This window comes from Typha latifolia, chromosome 11 (assembly GCF_019914945.1).
Source record: "Typha latifolia isolate L0001 chromosome 11, TyphaL0001v2, whole genome shotgun sequence".
NCBI classification, from domain to species: domain Eukaryota; kingdom Viridiplantae; phylum Streptophyta; class Magnoliopsida; order Poales; family Typhaceae; genus Typha; species Typha latifolia.
The window spans coordinates 7,669,262-7,693,588 of record NC_133096.1 but is presented as its reverse complement, the minus strand read 5'-3'; the positions used below and the strand labels follow the sequence as shown (position 1 = coordinate 7,693,588).

At 36.8% G+C, this 24,327-nt stretch overlaps 3 protein-coding genes and 1 non-coding gene across 7 annotated transcripts; 2 read left to right on the top strand and 2 right to left on the bottom strand.

The window, feature by feature from the left end:
• Nucleotides 1-472: 472 nt before the first annotated feature.
• On the bottom strand, nt 473-6,604 carry LOC140797598 (E3 ubiquitin-protein ligase RGLG3-like). Of its 2 annotated transcripts, none has more exons than XM_073151178.1 (12): nt 6,358-6,604; nt 5,538-5,700; nt 5,203-5,287; nt 4,950-5,090; nt 4,736-4,849; nt 3,571-3,668; nt 3,414-3,493; nt 3,235-3,340; nt 2,532-2,659; nt 2,306-2,435; nt 2,151-2,207; nt 473-989 (listed from the first exon to the last, which is right to left on the bottom strand). In XM_073151178.1, the coding sequence occupies exons 2-12, from the start codon at nt 5,655-5,657 to the stop codon at nt 906-908; spliced, it is 1,143 nt and encodes a 380-aa protein (XP_073007279.1). In that variant the 5' UTR covers nt 5,658-5,700; nt 6,358-6,604; the 3' UTR covers nt 473-905. The 2 variants fall into 2 exon arrangements, with proteins under 2 accessions (XP_073007279.1, XP_073007280.1); XM_073151179.1 differs by having other exon boundaries at nt 6,257-6,577.
• Nucleotides 6,605-8,872: 2,268 nt separating this feature from the next.
• On the top strand, nt 8,873-10,614 carry LOC140798334 (NAC domain-containing protein 48-like). Its single transcript, XM_073152160.1, has 3 exons — nt 8,873-9,103; nt 9,195-9,472; nt 9,777-10,614. The coding sequence occupies exons 1-3, from the start codon at nt 8,941-8,943 to the stop codon at nt 10,152-10,154; spliced, it is 819 nt and encodes a 272-aa protein (XP_073008261.1). The 5' UTR covers nt 8,873-8,940; the 3' UTR covers nt 10,155-10,614.
• Nucleotides 10,615-11,373: 759 nt separating this feature from the next.
• TRNAR-UCU (transfer RNA arginine (anticodon UCU)) lies at nt 11,374-11,446 on the bottom strand. The gene has a single exon. It is a non-coding gene; the product is annotated as a tRNA-Arg (tRNA).
• A 628-nt stretch (nt 11,447-12,074) lies between these two features.
• On the top strand, nt 12,075-24,246 carry LOC140798333 (ATP-dependent DNA helicase Q-like 4A). Of its 3 annotated transcripts, XM_073152159.1 has the most exons (28): nt 12,124-12,265; nt 13,201-13,274; nt 13,368-13,475; nt 13,620-13,802; nt 14,401-14,458; nt 14,734-15,177; nt 15,284-15,466; nt 15,537-15,667; nt 15,759-16,131; nt 16,209-16,340; nt 16,707-16,793; nt 16,872-16,999; nt 18,066-18,186; nt 18,580-18,731; nt 18,798-18,933; nt 20,371-20,494; nt 20,566-20,636; nt 20,769-20,837; nt 20,929-21,057; nt 21,157-21,315; nt 21,456-21,536; nt 21,618-21,779; nt 21,912-21,967; nt 22,854-22,986; nt 23,078-23,172; nt 23,309-23,386; nt 23,493-23,872; nt 24,019-24,246. In XM_073152159.1, exons 3-28 carry the CDS (start codon nt 13,453-13,455, stop codon nt 24,030-24,032), a joined length of 3,702 nt encoding a protein of 1,233 aa, XP_073008260.1. In that variant the 5' UTR covers nt 12,124-12,265; nt 13,201-13,274; nt 13,368-13,452; the 3' UTR covers nt 24,033-24,246. The 3 variants fall into 3 exon arrangements, with proteins under 3 accessions (XP_073008259.1, XP_073008260.1, XP_073008258.1); XM_073152157.1 differs by having other exon boundaries at nt 23,493-24,075; XM_073152158.1 differs by lacking the exon at nt 13,201-13,274 and having other exon boundaries at nt 12,075-12,265; nt 23,493-24,075.
• Nucleotides 24,247-24,327: the final 81 nt, after the last annotated feature.

The window sequence follows — 24,327 nt, the reverse complement described above, 5'->3', positions numbered from 1 at the left end:
ATTAGCTTTAGTGAATGTATTGAATCATATCATGTGTTGAATAATTTTTATATTTATTTATTTCTATATCTTTAATAAATAAGATCATTTACAAATATAATCTAAAAATAAATAAATAAATGTAATATAGATTTTAGTGCATATATTCATATCAAAACTAAAGATTTGGCATGCTGAATATTCAAATAAAATATTCTAAAAAACATATGTTAAGAACATATTAGTAGCACGCAAGATTATGCCGCTCAGCACTAATGGTGGCACAACATAGCATATGCTTTTGACAGAGGCATCATGGTAAAATTTAGTAAAAGTTGCTAAATATGATAGAATTCAGGGATACAATATCCATTTGAAATCCAAACTCATTCTTTCGGTTCAATTTGATCCTTGTAATCTTGTAATAGCGGGGATACCTGCCTTTTAGGCATGAAAAATCTTCTCTCCAGTCTCAAATGCTACATAATGGGCATGCTTACAAATTGATATCAGTTTTCATATACATCATAGGGTACAAAATATTCCGAAAAGCACATATCATCATATATTCAGAAAGAAAGGCACTAATGCACATACTTAATTTTCATTTTGTACAACTTTCAGTTAGTAAGCAACAGAAACAGGTGCAATATCTTACAGAAGGCCCTCCTGGATCTACAAACATGGAGCTGCAATACTGATTAAGAGATTCTTATCGATAAGATGATCCGCAACTTGATGAGTCGTCACTGACAGCATGCTGCCATTTAAAGGAGCTCCACATTGATAAACGCAGAAAAGGGTCAGCTACTAAGAGTGCACTTATTATAGTTGTTTGTCATCAAATAAACATGATCTGAGATCCTTTCACACCAGCAGTCTTGATAATAATGGCCTGGCTGCAGTCTTTGACAAGCCTGAAAATCTTAAGTGTAGAGCTTCACACGCATAGTTATCGCAGCACGGCATAAAGGGCATGTGGATAATGTGGCACCACAGTCCTTGCATGTCTTTAAAGTGAGAAAGAAAGAAAGAAAGAAATCCAGTCATGAATGTGCCAAGTAATTCTATCAAACTTCATATACTAGAAAGATTTAGCATTCTAATAGTAGGATATGATAGCAGCTTTTGTAATTTTTCTAAAAATAATAATAAACAACCCAAATGAGCCCATTTGAGGAGTATTAGAGCATTCTAATGTCCAAGAGGCAAGACCTGTTTGGAAAGAACACAGTTAAGCTAACGGCTATGGGGTAAAATCTGATTCACGTGAAGATATTCATATTTTAAAATTAAGCAAAGCGGCCATAATTAAACAAAGGATAGGAAATATTAAACTAAATAGGATTTTAGTAATTAGAGAGATGAAAATAGCCTTATTTGCATTATCCCTAAGAAAAATTGCATTTCGCTCCAAAAAAATTACTTGTTATGGTTCAAACTTCAAAGCAAACATTTTTCGACCTCTCAAATTGGACCTGCATCAGAAAATACATTTTCCTGATATTCCTATAATGGGCTTTCGCTTAAGCAATCTTCTGAGCTGCAAGTGGTGATCCGGTAACGACACCAAGTGGAAGTCACCACTCACTACCAATAAGCATGTGTATCAATAGTATATGAAACATCCCCATAAAAGAAAAATAGCTTAAAAAATTATCAATTTTTGTGGGGTCTTTTTATTTGTATTGTAGGAAAGAGATTAAGAAAAACAATTTGTCAAGTGAAACATTCGCGACAACATTTTCCTGATGTTAAAGAAATAACTGGCTCCTGTGGCACTTAAACATACATAATAGTTCAGAATGTACAAAACAGAAATCAGAGCAATCTTTTATTTTATAGTTACACAGCAGCAGTAATTTTTCTAAGATGTACTTATGATATCCCTTTAGTTTTCCTCAACTGAAAAGATTTTTACTTCTTCATTTTAATTCAAATAAATCAACTTATTTGTTTTGAGTCAAATTCAATTCAGGATGCAAAACTTGAATAGCTATCCAAATCAAATTTTCTATCTCACATGTCAAATCATGGTGAACAATTGCTTCCTGGAGTCTCTTCAGTGATGTCTCTTATATATAATTATACGCATATTTTTGTCAACAAAAGTGTATTTCTATATAGATACTTAACCTGTGAGTTAGCATATGGGCAGACAAAAAACTTACTAGATGACCGCATCCGAATGCCATGTCCTTTGGGTTTGTCAAACATATAGGGCAGGCCTTGAAATTCACAAAAGAAATCAGAAAGAAGTGATAGTAAAGTTATGTACACCTGAAGATCAATTTATTGATCGACCTATTAAAGAAATAAAAGATACCTGATCTGTTTGAGCATTGTCGCCAGTTGACCGGGAGCTTCCAGTAGGAGGATATGAGGTTGCTGCATTATCATGTTCAGGAACACCACTAGGAGGAGCAAGAATCTTTGACGCACCTACTGTTTCCTTTCTGTGAGATCAATATAAGTTACAGGATTTAATTCTACAGCATAGTGAAAAACAGAAAACAAGAATATACTAATGCAGAATTATGCATCATAATTACTTCAGATGACCGAGACTTTGTGTGGCTATATATTGAAAGGGAATTTCCATCAGGGCTGCAAGAGAAAATGCGGCCTCCTTCTTCGACATCGCTATGTTTGCTGACATGATTTTTGTGAAGTTTACAAACTGCGGCAGCATAAAGTTCCAATTAGAACTAAAAAATAAATAACACTACAACAATTCATGCAATGATGCAGTTAAAGAGTAGAAGAAAAAACTGTTGCATCCAATTCTATCCTCAATTTCTGTCCAATTCTATTGTATCCAAACAATCAATTAAAGTAACTACTCTATAAATTTAATAATTTATAGAGTAATCACTTGGACAACCACCCAAATTCTCCAGAAACCAAATTCTCTAGAATCCAAATACTCTATATTCTCATAACACAGTTGCCAAACATGCCTAAAGTGTTAAGTAGGAAGAATTCTTGGGTGGGAGGGAATTCTCGTAACAGATTATTTAATCTCTCACTCCAAAATACCAAGGTGATTACATTAAAGATTTTAGGAAGTGCATCAATATAAGTAGGAACACGATCAAAGCAGTCAATCAGGTAATTATTTCATATCTTTTTTGCATTTTAAAAGCCTTTTTATTTAAGTGTTACTATCAGCTATAATTTTTATCATGTTATTTGATCTTTAATTAATACTAAAATCCTGGCATGTATGTTACCAGTTAGAAGGCATAAAATTACCTGAAAGTTATCAAATGCCCGCTGAGGAATACGATCATCAAATTGTTGCATCGCATCCCATGGTCCATCACCCACACCAACCATCACGATTGAAAGAGGAAAATGGCTGAATTAACTAAGATGCTTCAGAACATGGCAGAAAAACATCAATATAAGTGACATTAATTTTTATGTTTTACCTGGCATAGGCAATTGCTTCTATTGTTGCACGTTCTTGTGGGCTTAGTGCTCCATTAGGAACGTCTGCATTTCTGGTCACCTAAATTCGTTAATGAAGTAACAAACATTCAGATACCGTCAGTTGAGAATAAATCCTGCCGTACATAATTTATTTACCTGTCCATCAGCAACTATAACGAGGACGTGATATTGCCAGTTACTTCTTTCAACAACATCTATTGATGCATGAATGAGAGGAGCAAAAGAGGTTGGGCCTTCACATCAGGTAGAACAAAGGATTAATCAAATGACTGAAGTACATGAATAATAAGTTGATAAAGTTGTACAACTTGTCCGAGAAGGTTCAAGCTAACTAGACAGGTAATTTGCATGTTCTGTACACAAAGTTTTAACCTGGAAGACTTGTACATCCTATCACATACTCCAACAGTCTAGGATTTATCCTAAACGGACAAGCTCATGAAGCTTCTCATAGAACTATTTAAATCATTTCTGATGAACAAGGAGAAAACCAAAAGTCCAATATAAGTACTACATCAAGTATCAAACTTATGTTGCCTTTTCCAATACTCTCCATTTTCCTTCTGAAATTCTACGGTTTCCTTTCACTGAGAGTTTCACGTGTTCTTGCACTTCATACACTTATCTTTTGCTTCCTCGGCATTTTCTTGGATCACTTAAATGAATGTCAACTTGTGATTATGCTTTAATAAGGCACCACTGCTAATTGGGTGCAGGAGATAAATATAGTTTCTACATGAAAATTCTAAATCTCACTATCAATAAACTGTTTCAAAACTATGGCCATGTTCCTCTTCTGATACAGACAATATTGAACGTTGTAAGATTAGACAAAAAGAATTACGCTTGATAATGGATGATTGAGTCAGTCGTATTGTTGCTCTTTTTTTCAAACTTGTCATGCCACAACAGGGACAACCAAATTGTATTGTTTGCATAACGTGAAACAGAGAATACTATTTTTTTTTTACCACAGAATAAATCAAAAACCACTGAGACAAGCAAACACATAATTTCATAGTTACAAGTAACAATCTATTAAATATTTAATAACATAAGAATTATGGAATTAAGGAATGCACAAGGCATAAACAGAGAGAGAGAGAGAGAGAGAGAGAGAGAGAGAGAGAGAGAAATAAAGAGATGAATATGTTGAACAATTCTCAAGCAAGGCACTTTGATGAACAAGATATTAATCATTGACTCAATTAAATAGTTTAAAGTGCATGTTGAATGGTTCAAGTTTGAAATAAGGAAATCCTTTACTATAGAAAACTAGGAATACTGGAACACTTAAAACCTGAAAGGTTCAGATGTGGAACAATCCGTCTGTAACGTGCAAGAGCCTCCTCAAAGCCTCGACAAGGACGGTGATCAGAGTAAAAACTGAAGACAGAATAGTCATGTGTAGATGCTACAACAGAAAAATTATTCTGTCAATTGATTGGAAAGACCTAATGGCATAAATAAGATTCTGAATAAATTAAAATCAGGGGAAAAGAACATCAGTTTACCATCCCCAAAACCAAAGCATGGTATGAGATTATCTTCATCAAAAGGGGATAATGTACGTCCAATGATAGAAATGGCTTGCTCATATGGGTTGGGTGTGTCACCAATAGCATGGAGAGATCTTCTATTAAAAGAATGCCTACCTACATCCACAGGCCAGAATTTCACTTTAACTGGAATAACTATCTAATATTTTTATCATACATAAAAGCCAGTAAGGAAGATACCCTTCTTGGGTATAGAAACCCTCATTACCTGTCCATTCATTGCTTTTAGTGAAGTCAATACCAAGAATTAAATTTGAGGACTCAAGTCCAGAATCTCTCAATGCAGAAATAACCTGAAAATGATACAACAGTTATGCACTAATTGTGAAACTTTTATTACTAAATCAGCTTATCAAGATGCAGCACTTTGGGTTGGCAGTGAAGTGCTGAACATCAGCTGGTGCTGTTTCAAGTTAATTAAGTTGCCACCTTCAAAAAATGCAGTGAAGTACTTAACTAATTCCTTAATTCTTAGATCAAACAAATTCAGTAGTCAATACTATATCAGATCCACGAAACTAGAGCACAATCATACTTCCTCACCTGATCAACTGAGTCAAAATTATCTGGTATAAATTTTGCCTGTCCCCTATCATGCTGTTTATGGTCCTCCAAGCTCCTAGCTCGATGCCAGTTCTTGTTATGAGATTTTGTGCTCCACATATTGTTGTGGTGAAGCACTTAGAATGAATCGTCTGGAAAGAATCTGCATGTAGAAATAAGAGTTATTGTACTTAGAGAGGCAATATTGCAGGAAAGAAATATCATTACGACGTTCTGCCGCAAAGCAGATGAAAAACTCACTGATGACAACCATTTTATCCAGTGAGTTTATTTTCACTCGGAGGTTTATAAACTCTTGCAGGAATTACTACAAGGCCTTCCCATTTCCAGTTTACGTTGGAATTTCCACAAATTATGCAGAACGCGTAAAGAGTTAATAATTCGAAACAATTAGAAGTATAATTCATCAAATAACGAGGTCAAAATCTTCTTTCTCCTCTCCATCTAGTACATCAACTCAAACAGAAAATTTAACGCATAGGGTACCTCGGACTCCCTCTTTTTCCTATTTCCAGTAAATTTAATTTGATAAATTGCCAATTCTAACTGTCTTTGGTATTACAAAAGGAAATTAGACTGAAACGAGAAAAATTATGAAAAGAATTTACTAACGGCGAGCAAAATCAACAGGGAATCCCAATTCATCCACTGTTCTACTACGAAAGAAGAATTAAAACATGGACAAATCGTCTAATTACCAAAATTCCCGCAGACGGGGAAGGCAACAAAGAAGTAAATCGAAACCACAGATCGAAGATTGAAGAAGAAACGAGAAGTAGATGCATGAGACGACGCTCACCCTACTTCTACGGTGATCTCGTCTCTTGAGCTTTGACCGGACGCCGCCGTTGCCCGTTGGTGCTGCTCACGCAATAGGATGCTTGAACGAGGAAGGAAAGGAGGTGTGGAAAAATAAATAAAGGTAACTAAAGCTTATAGAAATTTCTCCATCTTATGAATGTATTAAGTGTAGTTTACATCGTATGTTCATAGGTTGGGGCCTTAACCTTTTGCAATATAATAATTAACGTTTTATTTTATGATTTAATTAAGAACATAGGAGTTAAATTCAAATAAATATTTAAGCTGCGAAATGATAATGTTTAGTAACTCTATCTACTTATGAGAGTGCCAGACCCACTTCAGCTGACAACTGGACGGACCCATGCACGTGGTGGGATTTTGCCTAACCAAACTGAGTTTTTGACCTAATTACCCCTGTTCCAAAACTTTTTTACCAAAATAAATTATCTCTTTATAAACTAATTATAAAATAAAATTAATTCTAATTCACTGTAGCCCTAACAAAAACGCTGAATTGATCGGTATTTTTTTCTATAAGTAAAAATGCTTATCAATTAAATATTTTTTTATCCTAAACTTAATTGATTAATATTTTATATAATTATTCTAGCTAAAATAGCATATGTATTTTGATTGACAATTGTCTTGGGAGAGAGAATTCGCAAGAGTTAGTGTTAAATAGTTTTCATCTAAACTAGTAACAAATAAAGACATGGGCATTATTTAACTTGGACTACAAATTTAGTAACCGTGCTATAGTTAAAAATTCAGGCTTGGTAATATTATAAAAATAGGAGGGAAATGTATTTTACCAATCGTAGTTTGACTCTATTATATAAAACTCATATATATTTTTAACTTAAGCACTTAATACTTTTATATTTTTATTAAAATATAACTATTAATTTTTTTTATTATATTTGAGCAAACTAGAAATAGAATTAGAAGATACGGTGAAAATAATAATAGCTGCACTTTAGCTAAAATCATAAGATAATTAAATACTTAAATTGAAAGTATACAGGAGTTTTGTAAAATTGAGTCAAATTATACGAGAGTAAAGTAATTGACCAAAAATATGTTCAAAAGAATATAATAATTTTTATACAAGTCATAGGAGATTAAATAGATTTAATCCATTTAACTACATACCACCCTCTTGCAAAACTTTAAAGCATTGTCATGCATACACAATTATTTATATATATATATATATATATATTTTTTTTTTTTTTTCTTGTTGGCTAGTGTATCCTATTTCTTTTTTTCTCCGAAGGAAAAATAATTATTATTTTTATTTCAAATACGAGCTTAACAAAGATCATAACTAATATAAATATTTTTTTAAATAGTATACATCAATATGTCGAATATTTTACACAATCACGCAGCAATAAATTTGCGTGACATTAATCAAATTTAAATTTAGATATGTTATGTACCACACTGCACTCGATGTGTATATATAAGATGGACAAGGGTCAAAATCTATAACCAGGTGATATAATAGTATAGTGTATTGATCACTCGCATTATGAAGCAGTAGCAGGGCTGTCAAAATAAAAGCTAGCTCGTGCTCGATTCAAAAGTTAGTTGGTTAATTCAAGTTTAATATGCAGAACAAACTCAATATTAAATTTAAGCCAAGCTTAATTATAAACGGACTCGATAAAATATGACCACTATATAGATCTTTATATCAAAATCTACAATCTCATAATATTACTATATTAAAACGCTAAAAGTGGGCCCTCTAAAACGTTAGCCTGTTTCCTTCTCTGATTTTGTCGGTCAGCTTATAGGATCATGCGTGTTAATTCTATCCATCGTGGAAAGGAGCTTCATGACACGGCGATTAATTAGTCATTATTAACACAAACCGACTTGAAGTTGGGAACTTCCACGTCAGAGGTCCCCCCTCCTAAAATTGGACGTACGAAAATCTTACTATTTTCTATAAAAAAATTTACTTTTGAAGAATATTCAGGTAGTGTGCGCATATTAATGTCACTGTTCGCTCCTTCCTATCCTTTGGTCGATCGCCATCCAACATCCGTGCGAACTTGATCGATTTTTCGATCCACATCCTCCCTGTTATGTACGCGTGTTTCTCTCTTCGACCCTAACGTGTCCGGCTGTCGACGGCCCAAGACGCCCGCCCCCGTGAAGTTGACTCGGGTACTGTCGGCCGACTTACCCACTAGGAACACTAGAGAGAGAAAATTGGGTGTCATGTTATGCCATTATGATTGGACATCACACGACACAGCGTGTACTTCCCCGCGCCGTACAAGCCAAAAATGGGATTACGTAAGCAGTGACAGAATCCAGCCCGCGGTGTTACCAGCCACCTGTCTCGTGAGCCGCAGGATCTTCGCCACGTCCAAGAGAGGGAAGTCAACCAGCAAGCCTGTGGTCATGAACACGTGCAGTCTTTGGCACTCACGTTCCAGCGTCGACACGTGTCCCTCCCTCACGCTTTATAAATCGAACGCCTTACTGCTGGAATCCAAGTTTCAACACTTAGCAAGTTTAGCCGAGCATTAAAAAGGTTTCAAATAGTTAAAGAGGGAGAGAAATGAGCGGTGGAGATCTGCACCTACCCCCGGGGTTCCGGTTCCATCCGACGGACGAGGAGCTAGTGATCCATTACTTATGCCGGAAATGCGCGACGCTGCCGATATCCGCGCCGATCATCGCCGACGTCGATCTTTACAAGTACGACCCGTGGGATTTGCCAGGTTGGTTATATGACCAGTATTGCTTCTTTTTTTTTTCTCTATTGTTAGTTTTTTAATAAATTGAAAGATTAATATAGTTTATTATCGACAGCTAAGGCGCTTTATGGGAACAAGGAATGGTACTTCTTCTCTCCGAGAGACAGGAAGTACCCGAATGGATCGAGACCAAACCGGGCCGCCGGATCGGGATATTGGAAGGCGACCGGGGCCGATAAGCCGGTAGGGTCAGGCAAACCGGTGGCGATTAAGAAGGCGTTAGTTTTCTACGCTGGAAAGGCTCCGAGAGGAGAGAAGACTAATTGGATCATGCACGAGTACCGGCTCGCTAACGTGGACCGGTCGGCACGCAAGAAAAATGGCAATCTACGGGTAAGTTTCTACCTGGCATGATATTAGTGGGTGTTGTAATAGCTAAGAATGCGGGGCCCACCAGTTTGGCCTATTTGGCCATCAGTCTCGAATAGTTTGTTCCGCTAGGTGTGAAAGGCATCTGATACCATTAAGCTCAAAATTCGTACTTATCTTGTTTTAAAGCTACAGAATAAGGACAAAAGGCTTTTTATCGTACTCGGTTTGTTCAAAAGTCATGCATGCTTCTAAGCAAAGAAAATTACAAATACGCCCTTGGATTGTTTCACTGACGAGTAACACTTTGCCACGTTTCGTCTTGCAGTTGGACGACTGGGTGTTGTGCCGCATCTACAACAAGAAGGGTGTCGTGGAGAAGAACACCGTCGCCGACCGGAAGCTGTCCCGGTTGAACCCGACCCTACCCAAGCCGAAGCCGAAGCAGGAGGAGCTCTCTCACCTGTACTTCGACACGTCCGATTCGCTGCCACGTCTGCACGCCGAGTCCAGCTGCTCCGAGCACGTGCCCAAGGCGGAGCTCACGTGCGAGAGGGAGGTCCAGAGCCAGCCCAAGTGGGGCGGCTGGGACGAGACCCTGGGAGTTGCTGCTAATAACGAATTCGCTAATTCCGGGTTCGCGGATCCAGCGTTCGGGGACCCGCTATTCGACGACATCCTGGCGTACCTCGAGAGGCCCTTCTGAGTTCCTGAGTGGTGGGTCCTGCTAACGTGCGCAGGGGGCGCATCAACGCCCGGGGTTGAGAGACCGAACACAGTCGAGCCAGCGCCGATGTACGAGAGCCATCGGATCGGACGATTGGAGTTGATGAGCTGGCAGTGACACCGTGTGGCGGCGAACCGGGGGTTTGTGCGGCTGGGATTGCTCGTTAGACTTTGGACTGTAGTTATTATCTTCTTAGATGGAATATTGTGTTACAAAAAACAAGCACACAAAGTTATAGAATATATAGTCCAAGGCCCCAAAAAAAAAAAAGTACTATGAGGTATAAATGAACTATTCCCTGGGTAAAGATCGACGAAGACCTTATTGTTGGGTGTAGTAGCTACGATAAACTTATTAGCTCTCACGAATGCAAGAAAGCCTTCGGATTTTATGTAATTATTGTGCTTTGCTTGATGCAAACGATTTTAATGCTCTTTTTCTTGGGGGTGTGCTTTTGCATGCTTTACAGCTACTGTAGACTGTAGTAGTATAGTCCGCCACTCTCGTTTGAAACAGAGACTGGATCTCTGAGCTGGTGGATCCCTTGTGGCGTGTCGTGTTTATTATTATTTCTGCTTATAAAATCTATTGGACATCAATGGTATGCGCGCCTCTTAACGAGGGTGATTGAAGTGCAACCAAATATACCACTGGTTTTCCATGGTTAGATCTATACCCTGAAATGCTCCTAGAAATTCAGTCTACTACCGGTTGGAAATATTATATTTTTAATATAAATATTTATTAACTTTGAGTTAAATTTTAAATAGAATCCACATACTATTGATGATGAATTAATAGTAAAATTAAAAGATCTCAAATAATACTTTATTATCATATATTTATTTATTTAAACGTACGAAGATAAGTGAATGAAAATTTTTATCTTTGGATGAAGCCAGTGTCCGGGTAGGCTCACCGAACCGTAAATCCATGATTAAATCATCGGTAATCATGCATAATCGAACATTGAAAAGAGATTAGTTAACAATATTGTGTAAGTTGATCATCCCTCTAGGAAATGCACCCGGTAGCTGACTTTTGTGGTAAATTCTATTTGTTAGGAAGCCACCAGCAAATAATGAGAGTAACTTTCTCTACTCCAATCTGACCAGCAGTATTAAACAGATAAATAAAAGCAAAGCTAAAACGTCTTTTATAAATTTAGAAACAAAATATATTGTAGATAAATATAAAACACGCCCGGTGGGACTCGAACCCACAATCGCCTGATTAGAAGTCAGACGCCTTATCCATTAGGCCACGGGCGCTTGATATCAAAAATCTTATTATATTTATAATACCTCGACACATAACACCTCAACCAAAATAAATACCAATTTAATAGAGAAAGAAATGGATGAAGCTAGTTGGATACGGGGAGTGACGGGATTCTCTTGACAGAAGCCCGATGCGCACATAGTTCTTCTTTAAGTTAAGATAGAAGAAGTCTTCATCCTCCCATGCCTGTACTATCTCTCTGGTAAAAATAAATTGATGAGATAAATATCAAAGATAAATTAATAATTGGATCAAATGCGTGATATAAAATGTAATTTTAATAAATAATATTTGTATATATATATATATATATAAGTATTATAATATAATAGAATTATAAATTTAGATTTTAAATAATTTTGTTTCCAAAAGGTAACCGGAGGCTTAGAGATTCTCTCATTATTTTATTGTAGCTCCTTCGGACTTTCCCGTCAACAAAAAAGGGAAACTCTTCCCCCGGACTCCCCCATCATTCCATCAACAAATAAGGAAAAGAAAACGACGGGTCAACTCGTTTATCATTTTACTAAACCCGAACCCGTGTAAAGATTTCCGGTACATCTCTTCTCGGGTTAACGGGTCGGCGTAAAAACAACCGGATGTGGATTCAATTTCGATACCCCGCGCCATTTCAAATAAAAAGAGGGAGAGCCGAAACCCTCGTCCCGCCCACCTATCCAATGATCTTATCCGAAAATCCGGTTCCCCTCTCCATTTCCGGGCGTGAGAGTGAGAGATAGCTTCGACCTCGATTGCTTCCGGTTGTAGGGTTTATTAATTCATCTTTCCCACTTGCCCCAGATCACGAGGTAACGGCTCTTTTCTGATCCAATCACTTCATCCATGCTCTTTATTCCGCTACTTATCTGTGTGAATGATGAATGAATCGCAGTATCTACATGATCTTCGTGAAAACTTGACTTATTTTGCACGGGACTACTTGAACCGGATGGAAGGCTATTTAGATAGAAATAGGGGGTGACATGCTCGAGGAAATGCCTAAACTGGAAGGATATTTTGAAGGCACTGTGGTAGAGATTATTTTTAGCGATATTAAGATGAGACTGCAATAGTTATGACGCGTCCATCGTAATTTTTTGAATAAAGTATCAATTTGCTACTTGGTGTTAACATTGTTATCTGTAAAACTTATGGCACAGTGTGTTTGGGTGGAGATAAATCTCAATTACTACTATGTGAAATACGAGCTGAAAATTGCATGCTTAGGTTCTATTATTGCACTTCCTAATGGTAATATGCATTTCTGTTGCGTGAAGAGAGTGGGAACTAAACCTTGACCTACTTCCAGTGATGTACTGTCAAAAGTTCTCTTTTTTCTTCTTCCCCCTTTTTCTCATCTCTCCTTTTGAAGTATTTCTGGTATCTGTTTATGAGGTGGAAGAGGTGCCCGCTGTGGCATTTAGATTTTATTTGCTTAGTGGCCTAAGATGGGAATAAGACATTAAGATAAATAGCACATCATCAATCCATCAATTGGTCAAACCTAAAGCAAATTCGTGGAAACACTGATGTTTTCCACTTTTCCTACACATACATCTAACCAAAACTTTTTGCTCTACCTATATATTGTTATTTAATGAGGTAAGTAACTAAGTATCACTTGCGTGGTTCTAGTAATTTAAAATTTTGCCTGTTGTATCACGCAAAGCTTGTTTGTTATTCTTGTCAGTTGTTACTTTGATATTCTCATCCTTTGTCTTCTTGAAACCATGTTACAATCCAGAGGATCATATGAAAATTGATGATGACTTTTTACCTTTACTGCTTGCAAGATTGCAGCTTCTGCGTCTATGAAGAGTAAGTAAAGATAGGTTATATGAATTGCTCAATATTTACAAAGAACAAACCAAACCTTCTAACTGATTACTGATTGAAGTTCTTTTCTTGCAGGTGATTTGTCATTTATTTGTTGTAATTTATAACTGGGAAGGTGATACTGTTTGAAAACCATGAACTTTGCTCAGTCACCTCAGTGATGACCAAGGAAGTATTATCAACGTATGTTTGGCAGTTGATATATCATCATACTTTAGTTGATTTACCCATTACTAGTAGTCTTCTTTTTCCCCTGTATTTTCTGTTGAATGTCTCGATCCATTTATTTTTAGTGTACATTTAACCCTACTGTTGTTGGATGTACAGAAGCAGCAAGTTAAATTTGGGATCTAGTCATAATGATAAACCTACCAAGATCAATTGGCTGCATCATGCAGCAGCTTTTGAAAATTTCTCACGTCAAGACAAGTTTTTGAGCTCAAGCTTTTTATATTCTTTGCCAACACAAAAGCCTCGCGCAGAAAGTGCTGACAGAATGATTGCTGTAAGGTAATTTTGAAGATCTTGTTCTCATGTTGCTTGAAGCCTGAGTGTTATTGTCTGATATGTCCTGAACATCCCATCCCCTCCCCACACCAAAAAAAAAAAAAAAAAAAAAAAAAAAAACAAGATGTAACTTGCAATCTTTGTTGACAAATGCAAAATTACACAGAAAGATAGGTGCATTGCATGTTCTGAATAATAACACTTCATTTACTTGTGAATACATAATGTATACACGTCTATTTGTCACTTCACTCATATTGTACATGCAGAAACAAGAAATGTTTGGAGACATATTTCACCATCAAGAAGAAATGATAATTTCATTTAATCAAAGTTTATCTATTTGAAACATAATACCGGTTATAATTTGTAAAATTGTGTGAAATTGACCAAATGTCGTCAACCTTCCGCCTTCGAAAAGAAAGGTACCGTCTTTGAATCTGTGAGCAGTTAATTCTGTGCTTATAAACAACTTGATTAATCTGGCTAATTGTTCAGACATTGTCCAGGGCGTCATGCTATGTAATCTACTTACAAGTTGGCCTTCATGGGGCCCATTTTCCTCCTCTAATATATTAGTTTCTTTGATATACATTTTCAGGAACATTGCTTGTACAATACAAGGACCTGAAAGGCTGCAAGGTGCACAAATTGATAAGGTATGCTTAAAGGACACTGATAAGTAGCTTTGTGACAACATCAGTACCCATTAACTGAATTCACTAAGTTGCTTTAACCTTGAAGCTCTCAAGATCAACTAGTCTTTTTTACTTGATTAATATGCTTGTTTGCTCTCCCTTTTTAGTCAAGTTCTATTTTCTTGCCTTCTTTGTGTTCATCAGTTGAATTATTCTCATGCCAATATGAGTTTCCAAGACGACATTTCTATTGATGTGGGTTCAGTTTGTCCTAATGAAGACAACCCTTTTGACAGGCTTGGCGTGCTCTCTGCAACAATCAGGTTACACATAAGAATTATCTAAGGCCTGGAATAACAGCTCCAGTGCAGAAACATAAAGCAGAGCATCCTTGGGCTCATGCCATAAGTTCATCTGCAAATCAGGGGAATCCTAATAACTTCCAAAAGTCTGGAGTTTCCTCTCAAGAAGGTGTAAACTCTTACCAAGTGTTTTGTGAGTCTATGCGTACTCCACATAATGGAGGTGGTAATTTGGATCATGGAAGAGATCATTTGATGAGAGCCACCAGAACTAAGTTTTCCTCAGATTTAAAAAAGATGCAACCAGGTTCTATTAAAGCATCAATGTTGTTCACCTCTTCTTGTATTGGTAATAAAAAATACCAGGTTGTGCATGATGGTGAAATTTGTGCTGACGATAATTTTCTAGATGCTATGGATGATGATGACATTCTAGAGGTAGGAGTTTCTTATTAATATGTTATATAATTTTTCTTAGTTCTAATTACTTGCAATTTTAGTTTACTATTTTACTCTGAGTTTCACCAGTCAATTTCCATGTCAGAATATTGATGTAGACCAGATAGTCATGGAACATTATCAAGCCACTAGCACTCCTGAAGGATCGGCAAATAAAATTTCTAAAAGTATGCCTTTCACTCCAGTTGGTCATAGAAATAATATACTGGGTTCCAGAGAAGATAATTTGCCAACAGAGCTATGTGAAATATGCATTCATGGCTTGAAGGTGCATATTTGTTTTCATTCAGAAGGAAGATAGCTTTGCTTATGATATTAAATCACGTTCAACTATGCAGCTGGCTTTTTGCCCAGAGGCAGCAGCTCATCTGCAGGAGATGAAGGATCACTTAATTGCTGTATCAAATGAACTTCTTGATAATGCTGCAGATCTTAGCCCCCAACATTCTGAAGATCTTCGTCAAGAGCGGTGTGTCTATATATTTGATACTATTTCTCAGGAACAAATTTCGTTTGGTAGGATTGACAATTTTATTGTCCCTGTCTATGAATTGCTCTAGGTTGCATCTAAATAAACAGATCCAGCAGCTTGAGAAATATACTCAAAGTTTAACTCAAGACGAAGAAAGAGAGAGATCACATTCATTGGCATCGACAACTGCTACACATAGGCTTCAACCTGTGACCCCTGTAAGTGCTTCTGTAATAGATCCTGACAGTTTCAAGTCTCAGGTTCATATAAGAAATGAACCAGAGTATGGAGGGACTTGGAGTTCCCCAGTGCCATTCTCCTATACAGATAGGTTAGGTGTGCCATCAACACCTGTGGAAAGAGAAGTATTTACTCCAAAACATGTTAACATTAATTATATTGAAGGGTCTGGAGATATAAGGTGGAAGAGTACAGATTTTCCATGGACAAAGAAACTTGAGGTAGTATTCTACAGAGAACATTGGCTTCTATGCCTTTGTGTCCTGGTCTGATTTATCGCTACTTATTCTTTGTCCAGGCGAACAACAGAAAAGTATTTGGAAACCACTCTTTCCGCCCCAATCAAAGAGAGGTGATTAATGCCACAATGAGTGGAAATGATGTTTTCGTATTGATGCCAACTGGCGGTGGAAAGAGCCTGACATACCAGGTACAAGTATTCACCATGCAAATTGTTGTAATCTATGAAACATCCTTTCTGCGGTGGAATATGGTTGTGCAGATACAGTAACACACACAACTTTAGAGTTGCTAATGTATATCTTATCCTGCTGTGGACATAAAGTAGTGTTCATGCTCAAACTCATCTAAAAGGAGATTATGTTCTAAAAAATCAATTCCAGGTAGAATCTTCCAAAGAAGCAAACAAAATTTTACTTTGAACATATTTATTTGTCCATCACTGTCTTCTTTCCTTCACTGAATTTCCTCCTCTTTAAAGGGTAGCAGTAACCACTTCGAATAAGATTTGTTTCCCCTACTTCTATTTTATAACCTATGCCAAGCTGTTTTGCAGCTTCCTGCTCTTATCAGTCCAGGAATAACATTGGTAGTTTCTCCACTTGTCTCACTTATCCAGGATCAAATCATGCACTTGTTGCAGGTAATGTACTATTTATGTATGTATTTAGAATGTGGCCATACTTGACTGATTCATTATATATTTTACTGTTTTATGCAGGCAAATATTCCTTCTGCTTATCTAAGTGCCAGTGTGGAGTGGTCTGAACAGCAGGAGATATTTAGAGAACTAATGTCTGACATCTGTAAATACAAGTTGTTATATGTCACTCCAGAAAAAGTTGCTAAGTGAGTGAGTTTATTGTTAAATAGCTCTTTCTGCAGAGAAAATAAGCATCTTGTTTTCAAACTCCTAATTTGCACCTATACAGGTAACACTGCATGATTTTGATTCTATGTTAGCCAGACAGTATAGAATAGTTTAGTATAATGTGACCGCAAACTATCAAAAAGATTTGATTCAGTTAAAAAATTACTGGCTCTTGATGTCCATTTCTTTTGTATAGTCTGCAACTCTGCATAATTTTGAAGATAGTCTGCATTTTAGCTGAAACAAGGTGCAATTTTGTAAACAGTCGCATTCCAATAATAAACTAAGCAGCACATATGACCTAGCAACTGGAATTTTCTTGGAAGGAAGCAATGATACTTTTATGTGTATATGTTACTTTTGCTAGGTAAATTGCAATTAGCATCTCTTCTTCTCTTGAGGTAATTGACATTCCTTCTAGGTCAGACCATGGAGTTGTGGTCCTTGTGGACAAGTTTATTTGTTGGCAAACCGTTTTTAAGATAGTATCTCTCTCACATTTTACATTTACCCCATGCATGTATGCCACCAATTCTTCCTTATAAGGGTATATACTGAATTAGAAATATCTACAGTTGTGATGCTCACTTTTGTTCTATTACAGACAGCTTCTGAATTGGAAGTCTTCCTTTTAGCTTCAGCTGGAAGTACCTGATGTTAATGTGGCAATATTGCATCTATGATTAGTATCTGAGTTCTATATATTTTATGCATAAGCTTGTACTTTCATTCTGAGGTTAATAGGAACAGTTCCCTCTTTGTTGCTAAGTCTTGGTTGTTGCCATGGTTACCTTATGTGTTTAGCATAACAAAAGATTTGTTTCTTCTAGCAATCCTATATATATATATATATATTCAAAAAAGTTTCTTATATTTCATGATTACAAGATCTAATTGGACGTGATATCTTCGACACCTAAGAAGAGAATTGTCTCATAATTGGAAACTCTTCCTCTCCTGGTGCTGAGCACTTGGAAAATTTATTTATTCTTTAGGTTGCCTCATCAAACTTTATATGATTTTGAGATGATTGATTGTGCACAGGAGCGATGTGTTACTGAGACACTTGGACTCTTTGCATTCACGTGGATTTCTTGCTAGAATTGTTATTGATGAAGCTCATTGTGTAAGCCAGTGGGGGCATGATTTTCGCCCTGATTATCAGGTTCGTTAAAATATAAAAAATATCGATCCCTAATAGCTTAAGCTTTTAGGGTTGTTGGTGCATTATCACGGTATCAGAGTATATGTCCCGAGTTCGAGTCCTGTCAGACCTATTTGCTGTTTAAAATATAAATTTTTTGTTCATTTAAATCAAATCTACTCATTAGGCCTCTCCAAATGCCTTAAGCCTGGAATGAGAGGAGGTTGTTAGAATGTAAAATTCTTTATAAAAACACCGTTCTCTAATGGTTTTAGCTAACAAGGTTGACTCACTCAACCCTCTACTTTAGCGCTCTCTTGAACCTCCCAAAATTAATGTCTCAAAGCTCTGTTTTAGCTCCCTCTTGAACCTCTCAAGTTACTATAGTCTGACATAGTTTATTCAAACTCTCAGGGTCTAGGTATCTTGAAACAGAAGTTCCCAAATACTCCAGTGCTGGCTCTGACTGCTACAGCAACAGCTCTTGTGAAGGAAGACGTCGTGCAAGCTCTTGGCCTTGCAAATTGCATCATTTTCCGGCAGAGTTTTAATCGCCCAAACTTGTGGTAAGTATGTTTCGAGATACCTTGCTACCTTTTCCTTTCATTAGGTCACCAGTTAGCCTTTTGCAGGTACTGTGTCATGCCAAAGACGAAAAAGTGTATGGAGGACATTGATAAATTCATCAAGGAAAACCATTTTGATGAATGTGGCATCATTTATTGTCTTTCCAGGATGGACTGTGAAAAAGTGGCTGAAAAATTGCAGGTTATTTACGTAATTGACACAAAAGTACCTTGACATATGTTATAATAGTTTTTTTAACAACAAATCATGCTTGATGATATGATCTTTTTAGCCTTCATTTAAACTCTGCCAATGAAGTTCTTGTTTCACAAGTCCTGCTTAACTATCTATTCGTGGGGTTCTTGCATCTAACTTGCTTTTTGAATGTAGTTTACTTAGTTCTGCTTCACTTTACTGCTTTAAAGTCCAACCGCTGATAGGTTCCTCCAGACTGGAGCTCTTTAGGGAACTTTGAAATTGAACTTTTGTACGTGTTGTGGGAATGTAATTCAGATGAACTTGAGAATCGAGTTCGGAGAGTCCATTACTTTTGTGCTAATGAAAAATGCTAGAACTAAGTGTTTTAATTAGAGGTAAGTATTCTGATAAATTCCATATTATGCTTACAATTCTTGATGATTTATTGCTGATGTAGAGGACTTATGCTTTTGAGGCTCTATAAGAACTTTGAAGTTTGAATAGCAAATGACTGAGGCATATCTGCAGCCATTATGCGTACAAACTACAAAGAGGCGTAAATGTAAAGATAATTAACCATGATGTATGGCACAATATCTTCTTATAGGAGACAGTAATCTTGCCCATCCATCAGAATTTTCAAGCTAATTGGCAAATTTCTCTTGGCAAATATACACAACTTTTTCCTAACTTGGGACATATTGTAAGCCTGTCACCTACATTGTCAATCCAAAATTTGGAAGATTTCAAGTAGAGTGAGAGATACTAATACCATGGCAATTTTGTTGTTTGCCATTTTTAGAGTATTGTTGAATACTTGAATGTCTACATTGTGCAAAGCTATATGGAGAGTTGTTTGTCGGGAATAGTTCTTGTAATGGAGTACAACAGCTAGTTGACATAATGTAGATCAGCATTATTCTTGTATCATTTCTTCATTCTTTAGCTATTACCTTCAAAGGTACGACTGCATACTGAAACTATAGTCATACTCTTCCCCTATCAAAATTAAGACTAGAAAGTTGCAAAACTATACTTTCTTTAATTTGACCTTTCTATGGTTAGGAGGTGGGGGCATGGCAGGTTATTTTCCTACATTTCACTTATATAAGAAATGTTCACCAATGAACAAGATATTATGCATCTTGTTGGTGGTGTCTCTCTGATGCCACATAGATTTTCCTTGTACATAGCCGTATCTGGCTTAGAGAAAGGCAAATTTTAAAGCTAAGAAAATGAGGACCTAAAAGAATCAATAGTAAACATCTTTATTCTACAGAATTTCCTATTTTGCTTCTCACAAAGATCTGCCAGGTTTTATGCAGCTAAATCTGTGTCCCTCTATAGAACTGGTCTAGTTTAAAAATTATTCACCAAGTGTGATATTCAAGTATTATATGGTTATTTTCAATTGCTAAAATAGTAATCTTGGTTTTCCAGGAATATGGTCACAAAGCATCCTTTTACCATGGCAGCATGGATCCTTCTCAAAGAGCTTACGTTCAAAAGCAGTGGAGCAAGGACGAAATCAACATAATATGTGCCACAGTTGCTTTCGGAATGGGTATCCTTGATTACCATATTAGGAAATTGAGATTATACAGCAAATATCATGCTCTAACATGTGATTTTCAGGTATCAACAAGCCTGATGTCCGGTTTGTCATCCATCACTCTCTTCCTAAATCTATCGAAGGTTATCATCAGGTGACTTGTTCAGAGTTATTAAGTTCTGGATAAGTGGATATATCATATATGCCAAATGTTAAAACATGAGCAGGGTAATCTGACGAGTTTCTTAAATTTGTTTTCCTTTCATCTTATCCTTATATCTTTTAGGAGTGTGGACGTGCTGGTAGAGATGGTCAGCGCTCATCTTGTATTTTGTATTACAACTATAGTGACTATGTAAGTCAAAGTGCCCTTGATTTTATTTCAGGTTGTCATATCTTATTCTCCATAGTTGTCTAAGCTTCTCCATTTGTTTCTAAATATGCAGATTCGTGTCAAGCACATGCTTACTCAAGGAGTTGTAGATCAAAGCCCTCTAGCCTCTGGCTCAAGACGTGCTTCTTTAGCCAACAATGACCGAGTATTAGAAACAAACATTGAGAATCTTTTGCGTATGGTATGTACAGTAAGACAATAATGTTAATTGTCCAGAATAGTCCAGATAATTGTTAGACTTTCTCTACCATGTCATAATTTGACTGTTTGCACTTTACAGGTTAGTTATTGTGAAAATGATGTTGACTGCAGACGTCTTCTACAACTAGTTCATTTTGGTGAAAAGTTTAATCCTGCAAACTGCCAGAAAACTTGTGATAATTGTGCAAAAACATTGAGCTGTGTAGAGAAAGATGTGACTCACATTGCAAGACAACTGGTTCGGGATACAATTTCTACTCCTCCCTTGTTGTGAATTACCTTAGCAAATAGCAACTACTTACCGCTGGATTATAAAGGTACCTCATTTGGTATAATAGTGGACTGAACCTTTTCCTTTTCTGGTTGTACCTTTTTTAGGTTGAGCTAGTAATATCGACAGGCCAACAGTACTCAACATCTCATATTCTGGAAGTATACAGGGGTTCCATGAGCCAGAATGTAGGTACTTGGATATATCCAATTGATACATTTCAATGCAGTGCCTGTTATATGACCCATTTCTTTGGTTCTATAACATAGGTTAAGAAGCACAGACATGATACTCTAAGTCTTCATGGAGCTGGAAAACATCTTGCCAAAGGCGAAGCATCCAGAATAATTCGTCACTTAGTTATTGACGATATTCTCATGGAGGATGTAAAGAAAAATGACATATATGGATCTGTATCTTCTGTCTTGAAGGTGATTAAAAAGTGTCTACTTCATGAGCTTTAGCTTTGTACTAGAAGAGATTGTTTATGTTCTTTTCAAGTATGTTGCTTTGTAATTCCTCATTATATGTCAGCATCAATGTATGCCATTTGTTTTGAGCAGGTAAATCAATCTAAAGGTCAAAGACTTCGCTCTGGCAACCAAACCATCATAGTGAGGTCTGACTTTGCCTTCTGCTATAGATGTGTTTAGCTTATGTCATTTTATGAAGGATCAGATTTTTCTTAAATGACTTCACAAAAGGATCAACCTTCCCGGCAGATCATCTATGACAATTTAAAGTTTGTCGTCTCGTTCTTTTATGACACCCTTTAGTAGTTTTTTAGGGGACATTCTGCGCTCTGAAGACTGATCAATCATGACTTCATGAGTCACTAGAGACTTGTAGTTATTAGTATATCAATCGCCCTGGTTTTTGCTAATTGTAGATCTGTGATGGGTGATACTCGACATATTTTGCTAATGAGTGATACATTCACAATCTAATTAGAATAAAAGATCACGATGAAGTTCTTATGGAGAAAATTAGGACTGTTGAGACAGTATGATTTCCATGAGAAGTTCAAACAAAGCATCTTTGTAATTATAGATTACTTGTAAACCTCATGCCAAGAAGAAGGTAACTAGTAAGACTTTGCAAGTAAGACAAAGGGCTAGTTCAGAAGTAAATATATTTTATTTACAGCCTAGAGTGTTCAGAGATAAGCCATGCATAAGATATGCCGCATGTAAACTCTGAAGTACGAAACTTCCTTTGGTAGGCTGTTGTATGATCCTTTTTTCTTTTTAAGGTTTTGTAGAGTTATATATGCACCATAATTGATTGATTTGAGCTTCAATGGACATGGTATGACACTACTGTTCACAATTCAGAGAACTCTCTTTCTAGAGTAAGCAAGAACAACCATATCATATTAAGGTTATAACTTGACTCAAAAGTGCCTCTTATATGATTGCATTATCAACTTTCATGCCCATTCTTAAAATTTTTAGAAATGGTGACATGTGCGACTTGTTGATATGAAGGTCATTGCTATCTTATAGGTTCCCTGCTCCTTCGAAGGCATCTAAGATTAGCAAACTTGAGGTTACACCAGCAAAGGGTTCATTACTTCCAGAAATGTCTTGTCTCCCACAAACTGGCATGAATGGTCAAGCACAAGATGAAGTGGACCTAGTAATAGCTCGCATCAGCTGTTTTGGTGTATTAGTATTTGCTGTCTGATATTATTTTTTAAATTTGATTCTAAAGGGCCCTTCTATTTTAGAATCTATCGGCCAAACTTTATGCGGCTTTGCGCATGCTCCGAACTATGCTTGTTAAAGAGGCTGGTGAGGGGGTTATGGCATACCATATATTTGGGTGAGCACTTTCCTCCACTATGCATATGTGCATGCACATACACAGGAACATATGTGGATATGCGCATACAGTTTCGACATCCTTCTGACAGTACAAGGTATTATGACCTCTAACACGATTCATTTTTCAACTTTAGAAATGCAACACTGCAGCAGATTAGCAAAAGAGTTCCAAGGACCAAAGAAGAACTTCTGGAGATAAGCGGCATTGGCAAGTAAGGAGTAACATATTGAATTAAATTTTGTCGGCTACAAGGACAACTTTTTCCAGCAATTTCTCAGCTGTAACTGATATATACTGAATTTTCAAAATTGACCCAGGGCGAAGATAAATAAGTATGGAGACCGGGTGATCGAAACCATAGAAACTACCATTAGGGAGTACCAAAAGACAAGTAAGAGCAGTGGCAGCAGCAGCAGCAGCAATGAGAATATGGATGCAGTAAAGAGGAGAAGAGGTTCTAGAGGCATTAATCCAGATGCTAATGATGATGACTTTTCGGAGAGCGCTGTTCAACACAAAAAGCGTGTAACAAAGATAGGGAAGACTGGAAAGGGGCTATCAGAAACTGTAAGTATATCAACATATGATGACCGCTGTATGGATCTTGATTTGGATGGACATGACATGCAGAATGATGGATCAAAGTGGAACAATTCTGGTAGAGTCTTACCTCACTGGACAAAACCAGGAACCGCAGGTAACAGCCCTATCAGTAATTTATTCCAGGAATATGAATTCAAGAAGTAGTCAAAGCATAGAAAAGTTAGGCATCCAGTTCTTCCTGGTGGATTTTATATTTTGGCTGGGACGTGCATCTCCTTACATACTCCATGTACCATGCAGGAAACCACCTTTAGTGCTGCTAGTAGAAAAGCTTCCCTTTGAATGAAACTACAAAAAGAGATAAATAATGGACACATTATTATCTGTGCGGCATTCTGATAGAACTTTACTAGGAACCTGACTGAATTTTTGTAGTGGCTGATCAGTCTGGAAAGAGAAGAATGTACATATTACTATATGTCTTGAAGTAATGAAATGCAAATTTGGTTTGTATATTTTGAAATTAAAGTATGTGTTAACTCCGACATCTCAGACAAATTTTACTGGCAGTGCATCATACCTTAGTGCCCGAGGCAACTGAATATTTGA